Source organism: Conger conger, chromosome 2, assembly GCF_963514075.1.
Source record: "Conger conger chromosome 2, fConCon1.1, whole genome shotgun sequence".
In the NCBI taxonomy this organism is placed as follows: Eukaryota; Metazoa; Chordata; class Actinopteri; order Anguilliformes; family Congridae; genus Conger; species Conger conger.
The window spans coordinates 49,751,458-49,765,610 of NC_083761.1; the positions used below are offsets into that span (position 1 = coordinate 49,751,458).

General features: G+C 40.1%; 1 protein-coding gene across 1 annotated transcript; it reads right to left on the reverse strand.

The window, feature by feature from the left end:
• Positions 1 to 285: 285 nt before the first annotated feature.
• Positions 286 to 8,553, reverse strand: adprh (ADP-ribosylarginine hydrolase). Its single transcript, XM_061230810.1, has 8 exons — positions 8,204 to 8,553; positions 7,753 to 7,867; positions 6,358 to 6,466; positions 6,125 to 6,223; positions 5,791 to 5,896; positions 5,034 to 5,300; positions 2,183 to 2,397; positions 286 to 2,044 (listed from the first exon to the last, which is right to left on the reverse strand). Exons 1-8 carry the CDS (start codon positions 8,209 to 8,211, stop codon positions 1,896 to 1,898), a joined length of 1,068 nt encoding a protein of 355 aa, XP_061086794.1. The 5' UTR covers positions 8,212 to 8,553; the 3' UTR covers positions 286 to 1,895.
• Between the last annotated feature and the right edge of the window lie 5,600 nt (positions 8,554 to 14,153).

Sequence of the window (14,153 nt, forward strand, 5' to 3'; positions counted from 1 at the left end):
ATGCATTCAGTATCTGTATCTGTATCTTTAGCTCACCCACTTTCTTCCTGAACAGGAAACCAGTGCAACAGAAGGAAATGCTCATTTATATTCGTTCACACAGAAAAAAACATTCGAGTAAATGAGGACGAGAAATAAGCACCAAACGACTAATTCACTGAAACACTTACACAGCTCACACAATGGCAGATATAGGGTGAGCATTTCCAGATGCAGAGGCCTATAGTGCAAGGATTACCGTTCTGTGCATGAGGTGTTTTTTTGTGATTGAGGTGCTGAGGAGACCGCAGTGCTTCAGTGCCATTTCACACCAGTGGGTGGATGATGCACAGTAATGCAGTGGTTTAACAGACTGAGACCAGAAATGAAGCTTGAGTATTGCCAAGCATACCAAACACGCATTCATCAATGCATGCTTATTGATTGTGCATAATTGTGGGATTTTTGCAAACCTACCCAATGGACCATCATTCAACAGTCTCTAGTCTCTTTACATCCCAAAATAAATACGACTATGATGAACACAGCCAACTACAGGTCTGTCTGTCTTATGTCTCTATTTACTCAACTCACCCCGAGTTCTTTCTGCTGCTGGGAGTCAGTCCCGGGATACTCTACCCTAACACAGTATTCTTTAAATCTGGCCCCGCCCCAACTGAACAACAGTTACTATCACCATACCATAGAATCATTAGAGCTAGAACCTGTTGCCAATACTCCATTGTTCTGAAATAACAATATAGCCAATTCAATTGTATTTGCATTGCACCTTTACAGGCAAACAGAGGGAAAAAACTCACAACATGTGGGGGCAGTTCACTTCCTGTGCAACAATGGTAGAACCTCACAGCAAGAGGGCGTGCTCTGTGCCTCAGTGCACCAATTTGTCAAAAACCAACCCAGATTGCACTTTTCTTAAAGGCATACAGTTAGATCCAGAATTATTGGCACCCTTAGTAAAAATGAAGAAAAAAGGCTGCATATAATAAACAACAGATAGTAATCTATACTCACCAAGCACTTTTAGGTATTTTAGACTTCTACTGCTGTAGCCTTAGTTATGATACATTGTGTGTTCAGAGATGCTCTTCTGCATACCACTGTTGTAATGTGTGGTTATTTGCGTTACTGTCACCTTCCTGTCAGCTTTGTCCAGTCTGGCCATTCCCCTCTGATGTCCCTCATTAACAAGGTGTTTCTGTCTGCAGAACTGCTACTCACAGGATTTTTTGTTTGTTTTTGACACCATTCTTTGCAAACGCTAAAGACTAGTGTGAGTGAAAATCCCAGGAAATCAGCAGTTTCTGAGATACTAACCTGTCTGCCACCAACAATCATTCCACGGTTTAAATGACACTTTTTCCCCATTCCGATGGTTGATGTGAAACCATCTGATGTGATTAACTAAAGCTCCTGACCTTTGTCTACATGACTGTATTCATTACACTGCTGCCACATTATTGGCTGATTAGATAATCGCTTGAATAAGTAGATAAAGAGCTCAGTGAGTATATATCAGACATAATTGGTTGATATGTAATGAACATTGATCACAGAGTACGAAACAACAGTGGGAAAGTTCTACAGGACTATGAAGCAAGAGTATACTCTATACTATAGTTCCATCTTTATTGTAGCCCTTCACTGAAAATGTGATGTACAGTTTGTTGATTGTGACTTCTACTTTCAAGTATGATTATCAAATATTACCACAAGCTATTATACTGCCAAAAGTAAACTAAAGCAGTAAAAAAGCACAGTGAAACTTGTTAATCTAATGTATTGTGCAATGTAAGTCAAGTGTAATTTAAGTTTCATTTAAATGTAATTAGTGCACATAAATCACATTTAATTTGAACTCAGTGCATTCATCAATACTCCATACTCCCTCTATGTCAGTGTGAAAGTGCATACAGTTTCTCTGCACTGCTCTCCAGCCTGTCCCTGTACTCCAGGTTACGGTAGTTACACTCAGGAACGCCCTCAGTACCATAGAACAGACCCCAGCAACAACATGCTATCACAGCAGTGCTGTCACTGTCACCTATGGGAACAGGAGAGAGACAGAGAGAAAGTTGCAAAACTAGGAATGAACTTTGAGTTCAGTAACTTTAACAAATATGTCATTTTCATTTGAATTTCAAAGATAAAGTAGAAACAAACAAACAAACAAAAATCTGACCTCCATGAAAACCTGCTCGACTCATGAGTTCTCCCCAGTCAGACCCCGCCCCAAGCAATGAGTCCAGGGCAATCATAGGAGCATCATGTCCGCTGCGGCCTGCCCAACCAGACAGGCTGAAGCTCTTGTAGGCCAGGTCTCTCTCAACTGGCCCATAGGGGTGGGGCCAGCATGCAGGCCCCACCCCTGATGAGAGACCCCTCTCGGCCAGGTACCTGATCAAGAGACAGAGGGCAGGGACTGAAAGATAGCAGAAGAGGTGCTCGTATTTTCTTTTTTAGTTCAATTGTTAATGCTAACATGAACCTGACATTGCCAACACAGGTACTGGTACAAAACATACGGCTTTCAATGGAATATGCCCTTGATCACTTGATCCATGGGCTGATCCCACAAGGTCTCCCCATATCTAGTTATCTGGCCAATATGACAATGTAAAAGATGCAATTACATGTGCGTGACAGAGATAAGGAAGGTATTAGCATGATTCTATCTCTGCTTATGCAGACTGAATTAATCGGTATGGGCGATTTTCATATTCACTGGCGCTTCCGATAAATTTCAGTTCTGATTTAAACCTCAGATAATCTTAGAACCAACCTGTCCAAACTTCGAGCAAATCTACTCTTATTGGCCTTATACTTTCCAATAGACCAGTTAAAATTGTAGCAAATGGTGTTGTTGATTTTGGGTCAATGACCATTCCCCTAGTGTGACCTCAAAAAAAGTTTTTAGCTATTATCCATAACTCGTACGACTTAACTGGAGCTCATTGCCTAGACCCTTAGACCTTAAACTTAATTACCGAGTGCACCGCTAATTACCAAATGCATTCTACATACAGTGGGCTCCAGAAAATGCTGTAAACTAAAAAAGAGCAGTTATTGATATACGCTATTATACGCTATTATTTACATATGTAAAGCAGTATGCTTTATTAATGATTCAATGGAATCAACCAACGTCTTACATTTATCAAATAAAAAAGTATTTCCCCAAAAAGCGGATTCCACAATTATTGGCACCCTGGTTGCTAATAATGACAGCCATGAGTCTTTACCTATAATTTGTGATAAGGTTAGAGAACACCTTTAGAGGGATTTGTGACCATTCCACCACGCTGATCTTTTCAGAATCATTTTCAGAACAGATTTCTCATCGAAGTGTCTGGAGACTGAGATGGCCATTGCAGAACATGGTTGTTGTTTTTACCATTTCTGTGTGGACATTGAAGTAAGTTTGGAGTCATTGTCCTACTAGACAAGTCTCAGCTTCCTAGCAGAGGCAACCAGATTTTCTTCCAAGATTTCCTGGTTGTTTGTTGAATTCATTGTGCCATTGACCTTAAATAGTGCCCCTAGACCACTGGCAGAACATCAATGACCCACCTCCATAATTCTTTTTAATCTCATTGTCATTGTATTGTATTGTCAGAGTACATAACCAAAATAACAAAGAATGTGTCACTGTACAATGAACTATGGTGCTCAGTGTAGTTCCTTTAAACTGAGATGAACTAACTTAAAGTAAAATGGTATTGCCAATTTCACTTTATTTATAATAATTTTTAGGGGTGTCGATAATTCAGAAAAATGTGATTACTAAATAAAACAAATTGAAACATGAGACTAAATGTATTGAAATAAAAGTTGAAGATTTGAATAACTATTGTGTTATCTCTAAGCTACCTAAGCTAGTTTAAGGTCTTCTTGGCTAGCCATTCAATTTTATGTCCACAACAGTCTGGCTTTAGGTCTGGATATAACACCATTACCGCAACCACATTAGTCATAAATTATATTGTATCAGCTTTGGACAATCATCAATTAGGAAATAATTATCCAACAGGGTGGTGCTACATTTACCATCCGGAAGGGAAATTATTACCTCATAACTTGTTCATAGGGTATTATCCCGCTTATACCACTGCTAACTTGCCAAAAGTAATGTATTCATGGACAATTTATTTTTTGTTTAGAAACAAATATATTCATTGAAAAGCCATGGGAACAAGAGAAAAAATAGTTGTTGCTGAGAAAAAAATCTTCAAGCAGCCTAAAATTGCCTGCTGCAACTAAAAGAGAACTGCATATTAACCAAGAAAAGTTACCATCGGCAAAAGAAAATAAAAAGTTTGCCTATTAACTAATGTTAGCTCGAAAAAATAATAAGTAAGTAATTAATATTAATTTAACGCTGTATTCCAGACTTCAGTGCCATGCTACTGAACGGAGCACTTCCCATTTTTGAACTGCAAAGAAAGAAAGACCTCAATATTTCATTGAGTTGTACAGCACAGCTGTCAAGGTCTGTTGGCATGTCTCGTTCTTGCAGCCAGTCCCGCAAATTGGCTAATAATAATTAAATTAAATTATTATGACTTCACGCTATATGTAGTTTACAGAGAATATCAGTGTACGGAATATATTCTAGCATCTCGGGCCGTTCCGTGTGTAATTATATTCCTCTACGCTTGAGGCACTCTGTTGTTTTACAGAGTAGGTTACAGACAGTAAATGTTTGGTCATTCTCTTCTCACTGTAGTAAGTTATCTTATTACTGATAAATGAAAATGCTCAGTTACATTATGTTTGAAACATCTCCCCTGGTTATCCTTCCGACAATGCAAAGTGTAGCCTAACTCAATGAGGCCTACAATATTTTTGTCACCAGGTAGGCTATAACCGGACTACTTGTATGAATTTGAAATACATCGATTAGTACCTAGTGTATGTTACGCACACTGTTATTTGTTGGATATATTAGCTGTGAAAAGATTCTACATACCTGTTAGATCTGTTTATACGAAAATAATGAAAATAACTACCTGTATCTTCAATCCTTTCCTTACCATGTCCATTTCTCAGTGAAGTAATCCCAGTCTCTCAGTGTCTCCTCCACTGCATAGCCCTGTGACAGGACAAAACTCTTTGCGACTGGGCAGGCCTCCTTCACCAGACCCAACCCCCAGCTCATGATAGGTCGGCGTTGGACAGCATACGAGGTGAAAAGCGCAGATGCAACAGCACCCAAGAAGCCAGTGGGATGAGGGTGGGTCATCCGTCCAGTTTCCACAGCTACGGAGACCAGAGATTGGAGCTGGTCAGGATGAGGATACCTACAGAACAAGGGTGAAAATTAAAGGCCATTAGCTTTTTAAAGCTGCAAACTCATCTGCACTGCTGCTTCAGTACCACGACTGTGTGCTGATGGGTTTCATGAAGAATCACAAATAATTTCGTAAATGAATAAAAGGGCAAGAAAAAAAAAAAGTTTTCAATAGAGAGTAAATACTGGAAATAGAGTGTCTCTCCATAGACCAGTGTTTCCCAACTCCAGTCCTCGGGACCCACATGCCAGAAGGTTTTTGTTGTAGCCAGTAACTCACACACCTGATTTAATGATTGAACCAATCAAACCACAAAAATGCCCTTGATTAGTTAAATCAGGTGTGTGAGCTACTGGTTACAACAAAAACCTTCTGGCAAGTGGGTCCCGAGGACTGGAGTTGGGAAACACTGGTCTTTGGAGAGAGAGGATGAATAAGAAGAAAGGTCAGACTTAAATAGAACATAGATAAATTGTCCATTCAAACAGTTTTCTCTCACCTCAGACCAATACACATGGACCTCATTGCAGCCCCACAACCTGTCCCCTCTGGGTTATAGGGCACCCTGTAGCCACCGTCACATCCTGGTCTCAACTGGGACACCCCTGGTGAAGAGAGAAGGAATGCTGTGTATAAGAATTGATCAACAACATGTGTATAGTAGGGTCATTAATGATTGATATTGAAAAGTTTTGGCTAGCTCCAAAGGTGGAGGCATGTGCCTTTGAGTGTGGTTTGATATGCAGGGAGACTGTTTGAGCCCCCTCATTGGATCACACATTTTGAACAAAATGTAACTAGCCGTGTCAGCCATAAACAGATTTTGTTCTTACCTAAAATGCTTGAAGGTCCTGGCTTCCTGCCCTCCATGTCCTTCATTGCTTCTGTGTAGCGGAAAGCCACATCATGCAGAAGCTGGTCTCCCTCCTTTCCTGAAAAATGGTACAAGAAATCTGTGGCTGTCCAGGATCACAGAGGGTGAACTTTGAATGCAGGCTAATGTATAACTATAAACCAATCCCCGTGAATAAATATATAACACACTTCCAGCTTGCTTTTGACTCACCAGTTGCAAGAGCCTCTGCAGTTGCCAGGTGTAAAACAGTGTCATCACTAACCGGCCAATCAGGAAGTTCTACGGCAATATGCTGAAGCCCACCAAGCTCTTGAAGCTCCTGGAATATACAGTATTATCATCACTTATTTATTAGTAGCATTTTAACATGGATAGTTGCAGGGCATAAATTACTTCTAGGATTGAAATGCATTGACAGGGGCTCCCAGCTCTCTGCTAAAGCACTAGCTCTTACAGCAATGATGGGCTCATGACATAGACATAATCACATGCAGTAAAAAACATTATTTACTAGTCATTCATAAACACATTTGGAGTTCTTTGCAGAATATTGCAGAATGCAGGATATTTTTCAGAATCTGCCTTTAACACAAATTAATTTGCTTTCTGATACTAATCGGCCTCTGATTATATGTGCAGTATTTCTTAGGCCAGGCCTTTCCCAGGTGGTGATACAATGCACACGTACTGTACATATTGTTTTGGCTTCATATGACATAATATTTTAAAATATCAAAAAAGCATTCATAATATTCTGTGTAGCTGCCATGCTTTTTTGAGTTACTGTTAGTTATATGAGTAAGTTATGTAGATTAAAAGGCATTAGCCAATATCATTTAATGTTTACATCACTTCATAATTTAAATGAACATAAATTGCTTTTGCTTGTTTTTTTAAAAACATTTAATTCACAAAAACTATAACCACCTTTGTGACTACAGTGAATCTGAATAGGGTTCCCATTGACACTGCATTCTTCATCTATAACGGCCTCGTCACATCCACTTCATGATTCCATGTGTTGTGTGTTTTCAGCATAACACGTGGTTATTATACAGTACTGTTGCCTTCCTGTCAGCTTGAACCAGCCTGGCCATTCTCCTATGACCTCTCACATTAACAAGCCTCTTTCGCCCACAGAAATGCTTCTCACTGGATGTTTTTTCCTGCACCATTTCTCTGTAAACTGACTAAAGACAGTTATATGTGAAAATCCCAGAAAATCACCAGTTTAGATACTTAAACCAACCTGTCTGGCACCATCAATCATTCCACAGTCAAAGTCACTTAGATCACATTTCTTCCCCATTCTGATGTTTGGTCTGACGAACAACTGAACTTCTTGACCATGCATGTCTGCATGCTGTTATGCATTGAGTTGCTGCCACTTGATTGGCTGATTAGATATTGGCATTTGCAAGCTGGTGTACAGGTCTACCTAATAAAGTGCTCACTGAGAGAGAGAGTGTGTGAGTGTGTGTGTGTCTGTATACATATCATTTTCAGACTGTATCTGCTTATCTCAGCTGAATCAAATTATGAATCTGTCCCTCATTTCAGAGACCTTCCCAGTTCTTTACTTCTTGCCCGGTACCATGCACAGACCTTATGGATCGTTGGGCCTGATTCGTTGTACTCCCACAACTGGTTCCGGTAACCCAGAGCATCACCAACCCCACTCAGCAACATGGCTGCCTTATAGAGCTGGAGAGAGACAGGACTGCACAGGGTGTTTAGGAAAAAAATTAAAATGAGCTTCGTCAGTACTGCAGTACTGGGGTACACTTAATTGACATATGGATAAGGAGTTCTGGAACAAATCTTATTACTAATTCCTCGAGCAATTAAATCATTGTTAATGTTCATAGTGACATTTTATGTTTATAATTATTTGAGATTTGAGATACGACAGGCTAAACATTGCGCTGCAAAATTCGCTGCAAAAGTGGGACTCAAATCTCTTTACAATATATAACTGCTTTACCATGACAGAGAAACCCAATCATCTTACTGCATTGTTCGCATAAATGCACAAGAAATTGCAGTTGCTTCTCACCGGTCCATGGCTGCACTGCTCCCCTCGAGTGTAACTTCTGAGCCAGGCAACACCGCTAGCCGACAGCGTGGCTTTAGCAAACTTCTAGAGACCACGACCCCCTTTCTTTCTTAGTCTTCAGTGTAACAATTGTATGCAAACACAGACAGTTTAAATATGCAGCCGTTATTTTACGAAGAAATCTTTGTTTATATTTCGGCAGTTAGCTATGATCCAGTCTTTTCAATTTCTTCCTTCACGCAAGTCAGCGAACTAGCTTGATTTCCAACTGTCCGTATTTTTAGCTTGAGTCTGACGAAAGTATCCACCGTTGATCCACTGTCACTCCAAGACATCTCCCGCTATCCAAATGTTTGTTCCAAATATTCGGGTTCATAAGTTACGCGTCAGAACCGTAGAATTACATTAAAACCAATGTTAATTAATACAATAGATACTTCCAGGCGTCATTTCCACATATTTAATTATGGCAATAAATAAAAAAAATGCTTTCGATATTTTTGATTGCTAATAACGTAAGTTAGGCTTATAGGCTAGCCTACATTATACATTACGGCGTGCATAATATTTAATATCTATAATAGGTAATTAGCTTATTTTCACTCCAAAATGGCCTATTTTCTGCTTATGCAGGCCTTTATCAACACACAGGGTAGGCAATGCAAACTATTAAAAAATAATAATAATGCCCTTCCCATGACACAAGCCTATGCCTCGGGTGATCGTTTTTACCTATTTTTTTAAAACAAAATTATCGAATTGCTTTCAGTCCAACATGTTGATGAACCTTCCCTTTACAATTCTGACGCAGTTCCATTAATGGTGAAGGCAGGCTTAGTTTTACCGTTCTTAAAATTCAGGAGATTCATGTAATTATTTGACTCATTTAATATTTTCCTCTTCATATGCATCTCTGGTTCTCCTTTTATTATGGCGAGCAAATACACACCCCACAACCTTCCTCATCTCTTTTCCCTTTCAGAAATTTAAACCTTATACTTTGCACTAAAATAATCCTATTTTAAGTTCCATTCACATTTTCAAATGAAACCCACTCATACACTGACCCAAGAGCAAGCCAGCCACCCTAATTTATATGTAACATCCTATCGTAGTGCAGCCTGTAAGTATTTGGACAGTGGTACAATTTCTGTGCTTTTGACTCTGTATTCCAGCACTTGAAAATTAAACAATGAATATTAGATAAAATTGCAGACTGCCACATATAATGGTGTTTACAGTGAGCACCATAATTAATTTGGGTTTGAAAGGAAACAAAGGAAAGGAAAGGAAACAATCAAACATCAAACATAACGTAGAATGAAGTAATTTTTATTATGTAGTTGCATATCCTTTGCATGCAATGACTACTTGAAGTCTGCAATGCATATACATCACCAGAGGTTGGATATCTTCCTTGTTGCATGATGAAGTGCTGTCATATAAGTTTTGATTTGGCTTGGTTTTATCTTAGCAGATAAAATAATACTTCAGAATTAATTGTTGAATTTTTGTCTGCAGAGCCCATTCCACTGGCAGCCTACAGGCTCAAGTTTCACAGATGAGGTGGTATGTTTAGGATCATGGGTATTTCCTTTTTTTCTCCACACTGTCTTCTATGTATGGTAGACACATCTACACCGGCATCCAGGAGTGTTTTTGATCTGTTGGGCCATTGTCAGGGGGGTTTTCATCACCATAAGGAGTATTCTCCGGTCATCCACTACAGTGATTTTCCTCTGTCTACCGGGTCTTTTGACATAATTGAGTTCACCAGTTGTTTTTTTCTTGTTTTAAAAGCCTAATGACAGCCAGCTTAATTTGCATTAACACTGCCGTCTTCCTCATGTTGTCACACCCCAAGAACATTCTCAAAAGGTAATTGCAAAGTCTAGAACATAAACAGCTCTCTTCTGCATTTACTAATGATACACCTGCCTAATGAATCACATCTGTGAATTCAACCTGCCAATTCAACAAATACTTGTAGTACCTTAAAACGGGGGTACCTAGAAAAGGTAGTCATTTCTAAACAGTTCCTCCGATATGGATGAAAATACCCTCAAATTAAAGCTGACAGCCCCAGTGTCACTGTTTTCAAACTCAAAGTGCTAGGTGCTGAACCAAAATAACAGAACATGTGTCACTGTCCAATAAATTACGGTGCTCACTACATCCATGTTGGGTGGTCCGTGAAATAATTGCCTCATGCTGATGTCCTTGAAGGCGGCACGGATGGTGCAGTGGGTAGCACTGCCGCCTCACAGCAAGGAGGTCCTGGGTTTGAATCCCCGTCGGCCGGGGCCTCTCTGTGTGGAGTTTGCATGTTCTCCCCGTGTCTGCGTGGGTTTCCTCCGGGTACTCCGGTTTCCTCCCACAGTCCAAAGACATGCACGTTAGGCTGATTGGAGAGTCTAATTGCCGGTAGGTATGAGTGTATGAGTGTGTGAGTGAATGGTGTGTGTGCCCTGCGATAGACTGGTGACCTGTCCAGGGTGTATTCCTGCCTTTCGCCCAATGTATGCTGGGATAGGCTCCAGCCCCCCTGCGACCCTGATCAGGATAAGTGGGTTCAGATAATGGACGGATGGATGGTGTCCTTGACTTTCAAGTCTGAACGTGCTCACAAACCAAATCTGGTGACCGCATAGTGACGCATCATATCTCCAAGTTGTCGGTTTAATGGGCGGTACTGTAGGTTGGTTCTGTCTGACAGACGGCTACATGGGATTAATAGAAAGATGGACACATTCTACCCATAGGCTATGAGTCTAACATAGAACACGTCAACACCTGATTGTAAAGCAATGCATTTGTTTGTTTGGCAAAAGAGCACAATATGGCGGACCATTCATAAATTATTTTCTAATTCCTCCTAAACAGTCCACTAAAAGATGTTTCTGAAAACATTTGAGGCAAGAAATACAGTTTCTCAATCTTAATTCATATTTCATCTGCAACACATACACTCACTGAGCACTTTATTAGGAACACTAAACTAATACTGGGTAGGACCTACCTTTACTCTCAAAACTGCCTCAATTCTTTGTGCCATGGATTTCAAGATTTCAACATTCCTTTGAGATTCTGTCCTATGTTCACATCATTGCCTCACACAATTTCTGCAGATTTGTCAGCTGCACATTCATTCTCCTGTTCTACCACATTCTAAAGGTGTTCTATTGGATCCAGATCCGGTGACTCATTGTTCATGTTCATGAAACCAGTTTGAAATGACTTTTGCTTTGTGACATAGTGTATTATCATGCTGGAAGGAGCCATTAGAAGATGGGTACATTGTGACAATTGAAAGGATGCACATGGTCAGCAGCAATACTAAAATAGGTTGTGGTATTTAAGCTATGATTGATTGGTATTAATGGATCCAGTGTGCCAAGAAAACATTCCCCACACCATTACACCACTGCCACCAGCCTGGACTGTTGACACAAGGCAGGTTGAGTCCATGGATTCATGCTGTTGGCACCACATTCTGACCCTACCATCTGTATGTATGCCTCAGCAGAGGATCATCAGAACAGGCTACTTTTTTTCCAGTCTTCAACTGTCCAGAATTGGTGAGCATGTGCCCACTGCAGCCTCAGCTTTCTGTTCTTGGCTGACACAGGTAGAACATGACATGGTCTTCTGCTGTTGTAGTCCATGCGCCTCAAGGTTCGACATGTTGTACATTCTGAGATGCTTTTCTGCTCACCACAATTGTACAGAGTGGTTATCAGAGTTACTGTAGCCTTTCTGTCAGCTTGAATCAGTCTGGCCATTTTCAGTTGACCTTTCTCATCAACAAGGCTTTTCCATCCGTAGAACTGCTGCTCCCTGGATTTTCTTTGTATTTCGCACCATTCCGAATGGACTCTAGAGACTGCTGTGTGTGAAAATCCCAGGAGATCAGCAGTTGCAGAAATACTCAAACCAGCCAATCTGGCACCAACAGTCATGCCATGGTCAAAATCATTCAGATCACATTTTTTCCCCATTCTGGTGCCTGATGTGGACATTAGTTGAAGCTCCTGACCTGTATCTGCATCATTTTATGCATTGCACTGCTGCCACGTGGTTGGCTGATTTGATAATCGGATGAATAAATAGGTGAGTATAGTTTCAAAGTTTGATCCAAGTATTGTGAACCAGGCAAGTTGCACTGGACACAATTGATTTGCATGGGCAGATCACTATATGTAAATACACAGCACTCATCACAAGACACATCATAGAAAATGGAATATATAGCTTCGCCCACTTACCTCGCATCACCCAGGTATCCCAAAATGTGTGCACACGTGACACCAACCACATCAAAATAAATTAATCCAGTTTACATGCAAGCAACAGTTCTGAATCTATTTTCTGTATTTCTTAATACAAACTTCTCCCAGTTAGTGATCTTATTAACCATGACAAAATTAAAAACAAGACTAAAAATACTTGCTGATACATCAGGCGATAAATATTAAATGGTCTTTTTAGCTTTTTGGGAGTTGATCCTGAAGCCCCTCAGTGTATGCTGATTTTCAGCATGTTTCATCAGCTGAAATGAAGTAAAATGAGGTAAATCCAAGTTATTATTCAAGTACAGTAATTTGTCAGATTTACAGTTTAATGTTTAATCTAGTGAGGCACTCTCTGTAAGTACGGTGAATCAGTCTGGATAACATCTCGACGAGTAGTTGGGAATCCGAGGTGGCTGGCAGTCACCCCTCCAACCCATTCAAACTAGACAATGCGATGGCCTACATTTGTTTGCTTTCATGTTGCATTCATTTCATACATTGTGAAAAACCATTGGTTGATAAGTCTACAGCATACAGTAGTGTGCAAAAAGCCTTTTACAATTCATACTAAAGTGAACAGAAGCGAACCTGACCTCAAAATGGTATAATGTTAAACATGATGCATTTCTCCACATTTTAAAGCAAGATTACTTCAGATTTAAAAAAATTTTTAAGTTTCAAAATAATTAAAAAAAGAAAAAATGGCCCTGTGCAAAAGTTTGGGAACCCTGTCAGTTAGTACTTTGTAACAGAACACTTCTAGCTCAGAACTATTCTTCGGCCTCCTTGCATGTACATCATGTTTGAGATCTCTCCACAGATTTTCGATAATATACGTCTGGGGACTGTGATGGCCATTTCAAAACCTTCATCCATCTTTCCCGGAGGTACTTCATGGTTGATTTCGAGGTATGCTCTGAATTATTGTCTTGCTACCAACCTCTCTTCAACTTGAGTATCTGGACTGACCTTTGAACATTAGCCTCTAGAATACTGGTGGAATCCATTCTTCCTTCCACTCACACATTACCTGTGCCCCCAGCTGCTACAAAACCCCAAAGCATAATGGATCCACCACCATGCTTCACAGCTGGCAAGGTGTTCTTCTCAACAAAGGCTTCACCCTTTTTTCTCCAAACATACCATTCTTTGGTGGTGGCCAAAATAATTTGGTTTCGTCAGTCGAAAGCACATTGTTCCAAAAGGCTTCAGGTTTTTCAATGTTTTCTTTTGCATACTTCAGACGCATTCTTTTGTTTTCAAGTACATTGTATTGTTGTACTTTGAGCAGTTGTCCTTTGCTACTCTTTTTTGCAGCTCTTTTACAGTTTTGTGTGAGCATTTCTCACCAGGTCTCGGGCAATTCTCTCTGAAATCTTTCTTGATCTTCCGCTTGCCTTGACTTAAACGGTTCCATTTATCTTCCATTTTCTAATAACAGAATAAAAAGGTAGTTTGAAACATTGAGTTTTTGTAGCCTTCTTTCTCTTGGTGGAAATGAACAATCGTCATTCTGAAATCCTTGGACAACTGTTCAGGAGAACCTATGGTTGTTAACACCAGACACAGCCACAGCAGTTGGATACTTCAGAAGGCATGGAGTTACTTCAGATTAAAAGATCAGCCCTGAAATTGTACTCACCTGACTCACTGAGGCC